The 14,411-nt window shown below is 46.1% G+C and overlaps 1 protein-coding gene across 1 annotated transcript in view; it reads left to right on the top strand.

Annotated features, from left to right (window-relative positions):
• The first annotated feature begins 2,213 nt into the window (after positions 1–2,213).
• The window catches only part of LOC147623328 (nudix hydrolase 2-like), an 87,189-nt gene continuing 74,991 nt past the window's right edge, over positions 2,214–14,411 (top strand). Inside the window, exon 1 of the mRNA XM_086821467.1 lies at positions 2,214–2,557. Coding sequence (XP_086677593.1) covers positions 2,318–2,557 — 240 coding nt within the window. The 5' untranslated portion in view covers positions 2,214–2,317. The remainder of the gene's footprint in view (positions 2,558–14,411) is intronic.

Here is a 14,411-nt window from a genome sequence, read left to right as displayed (position 1 = left end):
TACATGTGCCAGTGAATCCCTGTCATCCCATCTGGCTTGTTCCACTGTGGGAAATGTGAAGGTGGATGCCACAGTTATATTTGAGCTAGTATCACCATCCAAGGGACATGTACCATTGTGCACTAGCGAGACAAGGCATGCCTCAATGCTAATAACAACATTCTAAAGCCCTTTGGCAAACCACCAATACATGACATATTATATAGGATCACAATAGATATGCTACTCCCACCATGCTTATCCTCCATGAAAACATCCCAATTACATCACTACTTGCCATTTCAACCTGCAAATAAAGAATCTTTTGACACAAAATGCAAATATCCCAATAACTTATTATAGGTATTTTTAGTAGATCGGTGATGATGAAGAAACCTGTAAAGTGTATGAAAAATGCTACAGTGTAGAGTTTTAGAAATGTTACTAGCTAGGATGCAAAAGTCGATGACAATGATGATTAGCTCAAAGATGCGATGTCGATGACGATGGAGAAGTGGTGAGATGATGACATTATCTGTACACCAAATGTAGGACACTATAGTGTAGAAAACCTAAAATCGAACAAAGACAGTTCGAACTGACATTCCCCCAAGATGTCTTACGAAAATCTTATAGCATGTGAATGAGCCTTGAAATGCCGGAAATGGTAGAAAGGCATTAAAACTTCGCAAGCATAGTTAATAGCACACTATAGGGTATACCTTCTCTACTTATGAGGATAGCTTAATCTGAGAAAATGAGAAGAACAACTTGAGGATGTCATGACGAGGGGATGAGGGCTAAGACAATCTACTCTGATACCAATTGTTGGAGTGAAGACAAAGGTAGCAACACACACATAGATGTAGGAAGCAAGCATAGATAGAGAGAAGCATAACACCCAAAGTAGATTGATGAGAATGAGTGAAGTACAAGTGAAGTGACATGATAAGGTCACTTTCACACTCATACGAGTGTGTACACATGCTCGAGGAAAAAAACCTCCTAAAGGAGGGAAATAGTGGCCCGACCCATTATTTGCCTACATCCACACATCACTACCATAGACGACAACAAATCTTTAGCAACTTGATCGAATTGCTTTTAAAAAGTGAAAGTTCTAGATAGGGCTTCACATTCCAATTTGATAACAATCTCTTGTCTAGATATCTATACAAACTAACTTAGTGGAGGGAAATGGTGGCCCGTTCGACCCATTATTTGTCTACATCCACATATCACTACCATAGATGGCAACAAATCTTTAGCAACTTGATCGAATTACTTTAAAAAAGCGAAAGTTCTAGATAGTGCTTCACATTTCGATCTGATGCTAGCAGTCTCTTGGCTAGATATCTATACATATTCAGAATAACTTAGTGATTTACTTTTGTGAATAACAAAATTTTTCATTTTAACACAAGAAAGCCCCTATCTTTGTTACACAATTGAGAGAATGGGTATAATCTCTTACTACACAAGACCAACATTCTATAGAACTAATTTATGATTTGAAATACACATGGATTCATAACACAATTGAGAGAATGGTTATAATCTCTTACCACACAAGACCAACATTCTCATGCAATAAACTTTTTCTTTGATACATGTAAATATGATGCTTGCTTGACATATGGCTTGGAATACATAATGTACAACACATGAATTATGGCACAAGCTACTTGGCACAAAGGAAAAACTTGTTCTATAGTTTTGGGAGCCTTAATACCTTTCAACCGTCACCCTTTTATACCTTTCAACTTTTACACCTAAACCCACACCCACACCCCCCCCAAAAAAATAGAAATAAAAAAAATGCTTTAATACCTTTCAACTTTACACAAAGTTCTCTCTCTCTCTCTCTCTCTCTCTCTCTCTCTCTCTCCAACTTCACAAATGTTGTGACAAAACTTACAAGGCTTCTCTTTTGTATATCTCTTCTCTATAGTATATAAAGGAAGAGTTTCACAAAGTTGCCACGTGGTAACAATTTGAAGATTTGAGAAAGAGAGAGAAGGTTCAAGTAGAATTTAAATTTGTAGGTCTCAAAAGACAAAGCAAGTGTTTGCCCACTAGAGAGACAAAAATTACAAAGTCTGGCTGAGAAACAGCACCACACTCATAATTAATTCTTGCGCTTGTTGGTTAAAAAAAAAAGTGTTTGCCCACTAGTACTTATTAAAGCTCCCCGTGGAGACATTTGTGACAAAAAAAAAAAAAAACTTACAAAGCTTGGAATGAACACAACACCTTCCTTGGAACTCTGGAAAGGTTCAAGGAGGGTAAGGAGTATCACGTACTTCAACTTCAAGCCCTATAACTGATCTTTGCCTTCATGCAGTCATTGTTGAAACTCCTCCTCCTCCTCCTGCTTGCAGCCCTGCTTCTCTTTTTTTTTGGGTGCTCGAGTTGCATTCCCATGGACTCATGCTCTTCGTCAAGCTCTAGTGGTCTGCTGCTGGACGGCAAAGAAGACCGCTATGGTGGCTTCATCATCGACCCGCTCTGCCTGCCCACCGACCCCTCCGCATTCGCCCAAATCCTTCACCACTCTCTTCTCCACTGGAAATCGCAGGTACCATCCAGACCCTCCCACCCTTGTTTATGTGTTTATTTGGCAATGCCAATTTGCAGAGTGTGATATCCTAAGGAATCTTTTGCCGAATGCCGATCTAAAACCGACGAGTAGAGGCTGGGTCTCTGGAGTCAGGGACGTGTGGCATTGTGAAGGTCCTCCCTTGGTCCATCTGTTACCGTGGACCTTGCATGGGCTGTGTCGCGTGGAGCCCTATTCTGAGACACAAACAAGTCGGTGATAGATGTCTGTGCGGTACTCGCCTCTCGTCTTTGTTACGACTTTCAGTTCTCGTAAGTATAGTTATCTGTTGTGCATCACCCACGAGAGGCCCGAACCCCTCCCTGGAGAGGCAGTGGAAGCATTCGTATGTTTCGTAGTACAAACTCTTGACTTCTCATGACAGGCAGAGCATGTTAGACCTAAGCATGCGTATGGATCATATGGTGGTGCCCATAAGGAGTCCAAGGACATGGCAAGATATTTTGGCTTCTGGGCAGAGTCTGTATGGATATTGTTTCTTGTGAAGGCTTGGCGATATCCATGGTGCCTGGGTGGATTATGACCATGTACACATGATGTACTGAGATTGCAAGTGGAATTTTGGAAGTACAAGAAAACAAATGGGTGATTCTCCAACTTCACATGTGCATATGCATAATTTTGCAGGCTCTGACATTATTATTCTTTGTGTGTAATGCTCCTTTGTCTCAACCTCCCCTGTCCTATGCATACCTTGCGTATCCATTCCCCCTAAGGGGTGCGATGATATGCTATACCCAACTCAATCCGTATATGGTGGGATGATATCCGAAACTAGCGAACGGTGATCGGCATGGCATGTGACATCATACATGTGCCTTTGAAGATAGCCAGGGATCCATCTTTTGAAACTTGTAAAAGTGCTCTTTGTAGAATTGGAATTTGTAGTGAGCTCTAGTGGAGACACCCATGTGCGACTCTTGTGCAGCCCTGACATATCGATGCGGATAAGGTAGTTGATCTCCTATAGGGAGAGATCAAGAATTGGTGAATCAAGTTTGTACTCGAAAGGGTGGAGGTGGTCCAATTGAATGCCCTATTCGTCCAACTAGCTAAGCACTTGTGAATACCAAGACTTGTTACGCCCCTCTCAGGTGCGCTGCATGGAGAATTCAAGAGCCAAGTGTGGGAGATGATCTATAGCCGAAACCCTAAGCCCGGGCTGATCCAACTCCACCCTCCCATCTAGCTCACAGGGGTGGCGGATGCCACACTTCCGGCAGCTGGGGCTAGAGGCTGCAAAGAGATCGCATGATAGTGGTACTCTACTCTCTAAACCTCCAGTCCTTAAAAGTGCAGGTGGGGCCTCCATCCGGACTTCAATTTATCAGGGGCCTGCTCCTAGAGCTATTAAAGGAGGCTAGATTGCAACAGACTCCTCTCCGTTCCTGTGTTGCCACCTGGAGATAGGAGCTAATCTCACATAAGGCCCTATCAAGCGAGGCTGCGGCAGACCCAGGATTAAAACCAAAGAACTCCCAGATCTCCAGCACACCTCTAGAATTCAAAAAAAGGACAACTCTTTTTTTTAACCCAAGAAGGGACCACAGTTCTTTCAACTAATAATGGAAAAAAATCTACTCACCTTATAAAGATCATACACTGAATTGTTGTGAGCTAAAACCCGTGAAAATCCATCGATCTCTGGCTGGAAATGAAATTGTGCATAGTAGGCTTCCTACAAAGGCGAGACAAGAAACCAACATTATTATCTTTCAAGTGTTAGCAAACGTGATGGAAGGAAGAGAAATGAATAATACAAGGGGATTGAATAAACATTCCAAGGAAAAATTAGAGTGCCATAAAGAACACACGAATACATGCTTGTGGTACACCTCGCTATAGGTGGGAGCCTCAGTCAGTAATGGGCTGCCCAGGGTGGATAGCAGGACATTGGGACACATTTTGGACATTGGACTTTGAAGCAAGAGAATTCAGCAGCAGTTTTGGCAGGAAAAGTGGTACAAATGGGCTGGAAAGGTGCTAAAAAACTGCCTCTAGCCTAGTATTTGGTTGGTCCAAGAGATAAAAACCCTAAAAATGAGGCAAAGAAAATCCTTTATATAGGTAAAAATAGGGAGAAAAGAGCTGGCCGACTGCATAAGTTGTCTTCCAGAAATATTCAACTTTGTTGAATAGGAACCCAAGCCCACTCATCCCTCATTCTTGCCATTGGAGCCTGTGCACCCAAACTTGCCCTCTCTGCTTAGATCGTGGGCAGCCACTTGCGCTTAAATGCAACCCATTTCAGTGGCAAGTTTCTCTCTTCCTTCTCAGCCAGCATTTTCCCTGCAGAGAGAGGATCTGTCGCAGCTTGGGTTCACCAGGAAGACATCTTCAGGAGAGATTTTAGGTATCTGTCTTCTGTCCAAGTCGTCAATTGCTTTTTAATCTATAATGAATGTTTGAGACAAATAGACCTTGCAATGCTTGTTTGGCCAATGGCCTCTTGACATCATTACTTAGCTCATTACTCAACCCTACTTCTACCTTGCACTATATAACACCTCCAAAAATGCCCCCTATCTAAGGCCCTAGACGGGGCATCTCTAAAACCCCCTATAAAAGTCTCTACGTTGCATTGCAACTTACAAACAGTAATAAGGACTTCACAAATGGTCATAGCCTATCAATACCCACGCCACCACCACTTCACTCCACCTTTATAAGACTACATTGCTTCAAACTCATACGTAATACACAATCATCAGATGTATCAAACAAGTGACAGACAAGTCACCTTGCTTATAAGACTACATTGCTTCAACACATAAGTAATACACAACCCTCGGATGTATCGTCTAAGAGGATAAAATGTGCAGTGTATACAAGAGACCACTCACAAGGAGTAGAATCTTTCATAGTACAAAATTTTAAACCTCAAATTGCACAATAACAGAGATAGAGAAGAATATTGTATTGCTGAAATGATACAATAGATGGCAAAGCCCCACACCCGTGTGCTCCTGTGAAGGGCTGATCTGGAAGTGCTAAAACGGGGGTTGTATGCTAGTAGAAGCTAGGGTGTAAACTCGCAGTGATGACTGATGACCTTTCTAGAGAAGGGGCTCGCCGTGTATCTATATAGGCATGTATTTGGCAAGCGGCCACATCACATGACTGCATAGGTCTGTGGTCATAGTCGGTGACACTGCCCCTAGTGTAGACTTGGAACTAGCAACTACTATGGAGTTGCCCCACATCTCACAACATCTAGGTTCATCTTGGGCCCCGTTCATGCCTCACAATGTCAACACATGGTTTCCAAGAGTAAATTCCACCTAATCCATGTGTGAACCATTATGAGATAGTGGTCCATAATGGTCCAATGTAGCATGTAGCCTATTTGACAGTGTGCCAAATCTAATCCAAGCCATTGCTACACCATTTGGCCTCTTACCCCACCTTCTCATGTGAATACAAGGATGCCAAGACACCCAGGCTGCTCTCAACCATGGCTACTCCTCACAATGGGGACCGTACAAACATGAGCTAGCCGATGCCTCGACAATACAATATGAGAGCGGAGCATTGATATCAACACCCTCCCTCCTGAAGGTGGACCACCTCTGTGATCTGATGTCGAATCGATGAAGATTCAGCTCCATGTGGCCTTTGCTAAGAGCCTTTATGAAGATGTATGCACAATTCTTTATCATTGGGCAGTAGACCATATCAACCTCCTTGAACATGATGAGCTCGCGCACAAAGTGATAATGAATTTCAATGGGTTTCGTACAGAAAACATAGGATTTCGAGCAATGGCCATGCAACTCTGGTTGTCAGATTGCAACGTTGTAGGCTACTTCTCCATCACACTCATATTCTCACATGCACACATGCACTGAGGTGCAATGTGACACACTGACTCATCATTAATTCTATACTTATACAGAAGTAATACCTTTATTGGGAACATTGTCATACGCTATGACCCCATTGTGAGCCCTAGTCCAGGGACATGTCAGGCAACAACTACGTAGGTCATTCCAAGCACTAGGTGTCAGTGTCTCTCACTTAACCCACAGGGAGAACAATCACTCATTTAGGTCATCCTAGCATTAGCCAAGATTTAAAGGGATTTAGCAAAGGTATTAAGGCTCTAGGCTGGCTCCCAAGGGCCAGCCTATGAGCCTTGGAGCTAGTGGGCACCATGGCCACCTAAGGGGCATACAAATGGCATTAGCAGCCAGTCGGCAGCATTGGCAGCTTAGGACAGCCAGTCAGTGATGTTTAAATAGCAGCAGGCGGTGGGCCAACATATTAATAGATAGGCGCTTCACACGTGTAAAGGTGGCTGTCATAAATGACCATTTTCAGCAAATTGTGGGCTTTTTCACCTAGCCGACGCAGCATAAATCCAACCAGCAGGCTGGATGCATATAAAAGAAGCCCTCAGTTCATTGCTAAAATGATCTCATTCTTCATCCAATTCAGTGATAGAACAGTGCAGAATATGTGCGCTTAGGACCCCTGTCTTTTGCATACATAATTCATAGCCAAGCACCTAGTGCTTCAGTCCCAAGGAAGACCAAAGCTTTGCTTCAGCATTCAGCCTTCAGAAGTGCATCTCCCTCAGCAGATCTGGAGTGCAGAAGACACTCCGAAGTGGCTTCAAAGTTGTCTTCAACCCACTTGATGTTCGGCAGACGACGGTCTACAACAGCCTTGTGATTGGCAATCTCCGGCAATCAGCCTCAGTAAGTTTTCTGCATTGTAGCAGAAGTTCCCCAAAGTAATAAAGCAAATACTCCTCCTTGCGGGAGGGGGCCCTTAAGTGGGTAGATTGTGACCCAATCTGGTGTCATGTCTGCATTACTCATGGATTCATTGTAACTTTTGGTCTCATAGACCCTTGCGATCCTTTGCAAACGATAATATATCTTTCATTCTTTCTTTCTTTCTCTTCAACTCTCTCCCCTGTGAATAAAGATAAAAGTGGATTGCTTCATGCTCACTAACATAAAGGTATAAAGAAGGTCTTGCTGAGCGTTACACGATCATACCAATTGCATGTTACATTGGTATCAGAGCTTCTAGTTGTGACCCAGCTTGACTACCTAAAGTGAGAGCAAGTCTGTGAATGGTAAAATTGAGATCAAGAAAAACCACCCAGCCATTCACCATGTCAGGAAAACAAGAAAAAAGCTTCAAAGAAGGCATCATTGCAGAAGAAAGTGTCCATGAAGACACCACTACAAAATAAAGTGTCCACGAAGCCACAAGAAAATCTGACTCGCCCAAAAACCTGCTCATATAATGCATAGATGCCCCATGTCATATCTGCTGGTATGCCAAGAGACTGCAGGCGCTGAAAGAGTCTCTCTCGTGGTACTGTGTCAAATGCCTTGCGGAAATCCACAAAGCAGCAATAGAGCCTTCTCTTACTCACTCTGGCCTGATCAATCATACATCTCAAAGTGAATACATGGTCAGTGGTAGAGAAAGCTCTCCTGAAGCCTGCCTGCCCTGATGAGCGTAAACCTGCTCGCTCAGCATATAAGCTAAGCTCTTGCTCCAGCACTGCACCATAGAGTTTGGCCAACACGTGGCCAACCATAACCGTCCTGTAGTTGCTCGGATCGAGCATATCCCCTGTTTTGTGGATCGGCACAATGGTGTGCATCGTCCACTCCGCACGCAAACCCTCTACTAGTGCCCTGTTAAACAGGTGTGCAAGAAAAGGAGCTAAAGAATCTACTGCATATATGAGATGCTCACCCTACAGGCCCATATGGTCGGCGGCCCGTCCATGCTGTAGGCGGCGGATAGCTTCCTGTACCATCGAGTGGGTAAAGAAGCTAGCTGTGGTAGGTCGGGGCTCTTGTGGCTGAGGTATAGGTGGCTGCTGTGGGGCATGGTATAGGCCCTCTGCATATGTGTGCCATGTCTGTGGGTCTGCAATAGGTGTCGGGGTCCGGGGCTTTCTGAAGTGCCGCCATGAGACAGGGCTATCTCTACTCATGAAGAAATGAAAGATCTCTAGCTCCTGTATCTCTGCGAAGGCCCGCCTTTTGCGGCGAGTAAGTCTCCTCATCTCTCTCCTCGTCTCCTGCTCTGTGATGGCTCCCAAGGCTCTCTGTATGCGAAGCCGTGAGTATAGGGCTCTGCACTCGTCATCATACCATTTGTTCTGGGGCATAGTCCCAGGTCTCACAGGCTCTCCTGAGTGTACACGATGTGGGAAGCTCTGTAAAATAGCCGTGTAGGAGTGATGCCAGCTGGGCTGTAATGGTACCCATAGGTGCCAGGGGATCCATGAGTAGGAGCCCATCCTCTACTCTGCCAGTGTATATGTCTGCCATGTCATGTGTGAAGTAGATGATAGTGTGTGGCGTCGGTATGTGGGGGGCTGGTGATATTAGTGATCCGGCTAGTGAAAATGCCAAGTATGTATGATCTGCCCCAATAGGACGAGGTGGAATGGAGAATGAGGTGACAAGCTGTGATGCCTCCAAAGACCCCATAATGTAGTCTACCACCATGCCTCCGGTCCGTGTATGACCCCCATGTGGGAAGCATGTCAGCCCTCCTGATCCCGGCCACTGTAGCATCCCGTTATAAATAACGAGACGATGCCTGGCTCCCAACTCTAGTAAGTGGTCCCCATAATGTCCTCTGTCTAGTCCAGTGTCCTCTGATGCCCAACTAGCCCCTATCTCCTCTGGATCCACAGGGTGGAGGATCCCCATGTCATCATAGTCATACACCTCACACTGTCTGCTCTGTGTGTGGGCATTGAAGTCGCCCGTAAGAAATACTTCCCCTAGTGTAGAATAATGCATAATCTCCTCTGACAGACAAGTGTATGGCGAGGCTCCTGTCTCCTCACCCTGTGGCATGTCCTCTGTAATGACATAGGAGGATCCTGATGGAGAAAAGTAACATAGAGCTATGTATATAACCCTGTCTTGTGAGAGCTGTAAGCTGATCCACATGTATCTGGCCTCTGGATCCTGTGCTACCACTCTCTGTCTCCCCTGTAGCTCCTGTCTGAATAGGACTGCTACTCCCCCCGACCCTCTCGAGGTACACTGGCGTGTGGTCCTCCTGTATGCTGACTCCCACTGGAATCCCTTTACTCGAGGTAGCCCTCTCCCTGGGCTTTGATGTGTCTCTGTCAGAAGTATGATGTCTCTCCCCACCATAACATGCTCCAGTCGTCCAGGCTGCACCCATAGTGAACCATTACAGTTCCATACTGCCATGTGTATCTCTGTCAGTGGCCTGGTCTGTGTCCCATAGGCCCCAAACCGCTAATCCATGGGCCGGCCATCAATGATGACCCGACCATCTCGATAGAAGGCTTTCTTGCCTTCTCTCCTCGCGTGTAAGACTCGTGGCATGCAAGTTCTCCTATGCTCAAGTTGCATCCTTGTGAGATCATCATCCAAGAAAATAGGAGCTCCCTCTAAACCCCGTAGTATGACCCTCTTCCTCATGAAGGTGACCCTCTCCGTCTCTCCTGCAAACTGTAGGATGAGGGCTCGCTTGCGTGTTGAGTCTTTCCCAGCTCTCCATGCTTTGGTGAAGGGGAGAGGGTGCTCTTCCTTGTAGCCGAGCTTCATGCATAGAAGCTGTCCATCTCTCTCGGGAGTGGAGTCGGGTGTCTCGGCTATACCTGTGACTCGAATGTTGAGGCGGCGGGCATGCCTCATCTTCTCCTCCTCAATGGTGGTGTGAATGATTTGGTGTTCTTCCCTTTGAGTCTCCTCCCGCACTTCTTTACGGATGTTCTTCTTCACCACCTCGACCCATCCTGATTGCTTGGCTTCGAGCTTTCCCTCCATGTCCTTTGTGATCTCCTTGGAGATCTCTTCTTTGATGGCCGTGAGAGTGTTGTCATTGATCTCCCCTTCTTCCTTCTCAGTATTCTTGATGGCTACAATTTCCACTTTCAATACACTCACCTCCTCCTTGAGTGCCGTGTTCTCTTGTTCGAGGTTCGTGACCCGTGCTTCGAGAGCTATGATGTGCCTGTGTAGTTTGTTTTCCACCTCATTGAGGGAGAGAGAGAGAGAGAGAGAGAGAGAGAGAGAGAGAGACTCTGAGTAACTTGAGCAATGAGCGCGGCACGACCAGAGAAGACCAGCACAACCAGCCCACGAGCGCCCACCCCGAAGAGAGAGAGCCGCACGCACGTAAGAAACAGGGAAAAAAAACTTGATGTTGACGTGCGTCAGTTTTTTTAACCTACATTAATCAAAATCCCAAGGACCCACGTTCACTAACATTTCCAAACGTTAGTGAGCATTTCAATCGTTCCAAACGTTTGGAGCAGATCCAAACAACGTTTGGATGCAACCTTGTGCATTACATAACCTTAGCTAAGTTTGGAGCATCCCCTCTCGTCATAGATGGCCTATTTCAAACTCACACTTACATACACCATGTATTATACACTCACACAATCTAGGGCTTTTTTTCAAGCTCTTTGTTAAGGATTCCATCCTGTTTCTAACTCTAGTTTAGAGGTATGTCTGAGACTATTGCTAGCACCATTGGTGTGAAGCAAGGATGCCCACTTTCCCCCACGCTATTTGGGTTATACATTGATGAGGTGGCTGACTTCATTACACGGGGAGGCGGAGATGGAGTCGATTTAGCAGGTACCTTAGTACATATTATGCTCTATGCTGATGATATTGTATTAGTGTCTGAGTCTCCAGGTGGTTTGCAGCAGCATCTACATGCACTCCATGATTTCTGCACACAGAGGAGTCTTACTTTGAACCTTGGGAAAACCAAGGTTATGGTCTTTCATACATCGAGACAGGGTAGGAGTCAGCTGACATTCACTCTCGCAGGATGCCAGGTGGAGGTGGTGACATCATACGTGTACCTAGGGGTTACCTTCTCTGCAGCAGCCACACGCTTCACCATGGGTTCAGCAGCCAGAGCTAGATTGACATGGGGATATGCAGCATTGGCTATGCTAGAGAGACAGTGTCACCAGGCGCATTTTCAGGAGCCCCGGACGAAGGGGTGGCTATTTGACACATTAGTCACACCGGCATTGATGTATGGAGCAGCGGTATGGGCGCCAGGCCTTGCTACCCATTGGTGGACACAGATAGAGAGACCACAGGCCCTCATGATGGCACGCATGATACGCAGCAAACCGTCAGTACCTCATGACATTATTCGAGCAGAGTTTGCTGCGCCTCCTATGATGGTAGAGGCCATATTTCAGACTATATGCCTGCTAGACAGATTCAGAGAAATGCCACAGGACAGATTGTCATACAGAGCTTTTGAGGCATCTAGACAGCTGGCTGAGGCAGGAGACAGAGGATCATGGTATGCACAGGTTACACATTGGTTCTCACAGCATGGCCTAGACATGGATCATCTACCACCATTCCAGTATGACAGGGATGCACCACATATCCGTCTCTCTCATAGTGAGAGGAACAGAGTATTGAGACAGGATCTATGGCAGCTCTATACACGAGAGACATGGATATCGCCTACACAGCCTCTTCCACCGAAGATGCTATACTACAGAGATCACTTCATGAGTATCACTGATGATGGATTTATACAGAGGCCTAGATACATGGAGGGCTTTTTACCACACGGCTCCCGAGTGGCTATTGGTCAGCTCAAAGTTTCATCACACCGATTGGAGATTGAGACTGGCAAAGCAGCACGGATCCCCCGAGAGGAGAGGGTATGCAGATTGTGCAGAGAGGTGGAGAGTGAGGAGCATTATGTATGCAGATGCAGAGCATATACAGCCATCAGAGAGAGATATCCCATTTTATTCAGAGAGCCACATTCCCTACGCCAGATCTTTGAGGCAGCAGACCAGCGCATACTGGGGAGATTCATTCTAGACATACAGCACCGCAGAGAGACATTATTACAGGCTCAGACAGCTCCAGAGGGGGGGGGCGACAGACACAGATTACTACATTTTTTCAGAGATCCATCCCCCTCCCAGCCCCTACACGGGTGGGAATTACTCTCCAGAGAGCAGAGACACTTAGAGCCCGCAGGAGACAGAGGACACCTGGCTTTCGGACACCACGCCTATACCAGAGAGAGATGACAGAGATCAGAGCTTAGTTTCACAGAGAGGGTGCGGAGCGACTGGCTCGCTTCAGAGCACACCCAGGCATGTTCTTCAGGGAGCTGTGGACACCCCCTTCACTGATGTATACCATTTTATACCCCCAGTATGGTACAGGATGGAGCTAGCTAGGTTGCATATCATGATTGTATACTCCATGCATATAGCTTTGCATTCTCCTAGTAGTAGAGCTCCATCCCCTGCACACCCAGATTCAGCTTTTTTGTTCAGTACTTTTTCATTTTGTTGGGATGACAGAGGATACCCCATACAGGTACTCCGATTTCTCATAGGCCGAGTTCGGTCTTTTGGAAGACGTTAATAAAATCTTTCTTTCTTTCTCTCCCCCTCCCGCACACGCTCGTGGTTGGCCGTTGAACTCTCTCTCTCTCAGATTACAGACTTCTTTCGACCAGAGATCGAGCAGTCAGGTCAGCAGGCATTGCAGCTAGCCCCAGAGTACAGCCGCACCAGAGGTACACTGATTGATCGGGCTATAGAGCTGGGGCGGTCTAGGCGCCCCAAGATGAGAGGCCCATCTCGACACCGGCGGAGACTACAACAGAGGATCAGGACCATACTAGCACGGCATGGGAGACGTCCAGTCAGAGTACTCACCATGGAGGACATTGAGGATATCCGCCATCGACCGATGAGAGACATCTTTGGATAGTGATGTGTATGATGCTTACCTTTGTTGCTGGAGTTTTCCTCCTAGATGTTATCCATTAGGAGTTCCTGGTACCGTACTTTTCCTCATAGTTGTTTCAGTTTCAGTTAGTTGTTTAGTTGTTTTTAGCTTTCCTTACACAGACATTGTATCAGATACACCAATTGTTGTAACCTTTTTGGTCTCATAGGTCATTTTGGCCTTTTGAAGATGTTAATATATCATTTCATTTCATTTCATCTCTCTCTCTCTCTCTCTCTCTCTCTCTCTCTCTCTCTCTCTCTCTCGCAACTCTCTCTCTCTCTCTCTCTCTCTCTCTCTCTCTCTCTCTCTCGCTGAGCGTTGGTGGTCCATGGCGCGACGTCGCGCAAGCCCCTCCCTGCTCGCGCTACGCGCTGGTGGTCTCTCGTTCGTATCCATCCGCTCGTGCTGCGCACCTTGGCTGTCTTGTGCCTGGCGCTGCCACGTCCATGCCATGGTTGCATCCAAACTACGTTTGGATGTAATCCAAATGTTGCAAACGTTCGGAACGTTCACTAACGTTTGGAAACGTAGTGAACGTGCACTTTTGATTTTATAGGTTAAAAAACAGATGCAAGTCAACGTCGTTTTTTTTTTTTGCTTATCAAACTGCTGTAAAAAGGTAAGTGCCTTTAACTTATCTTTGGTCCCACTGAATGTGTCAAATTTCACAGCAGCTCCCCCTTCCTTATAATCCTTCATAGGCGTTAGATTATCGTAAGGAAGTGGCTTCACAAGATTGCTACCCCCAGCATTCATGCCCATCATAGGGTCAACATTACCAATTCCCACACCTGGCATGCCATACATTCCAGCCATGTTTCCAAACATACCATTATGCATACCGGGCTGCATGCCCCCATACATATTTCCTTGCATTCCAGGCTGCATGCCCCCAAACATGTTTCCTTGCATTCCGGACTGCACACCACCATACATATTCCCTTGCATACCAGGCTGAAAATTAGCTCCAAAAGTCCCTGGAATGGCCATGCCTCCCTGAGAGTAACCCCCAGTCATGGATTGGAACACAGAGCCACCACCGA

This window comes from Cibotium barometz, chromosome 27, assembly GCF_041138505.1.
Source record: "Cibotium barometz isolate CiBa-2024 chromosome 27, ASM4113850v1, whole genome shotgun sequence".
Classification (NCBI taxonomy): domain Eukaryota; kingdom Viridiplantae; phylum Streptophyta; class Polypodiopsida; order Cyatheales; family Cibotiaceae; genus Cibotium; species Cibotium barometz.
This window is presented reverse-complemented; position numbering and strand designations above follow the sequence as displayed.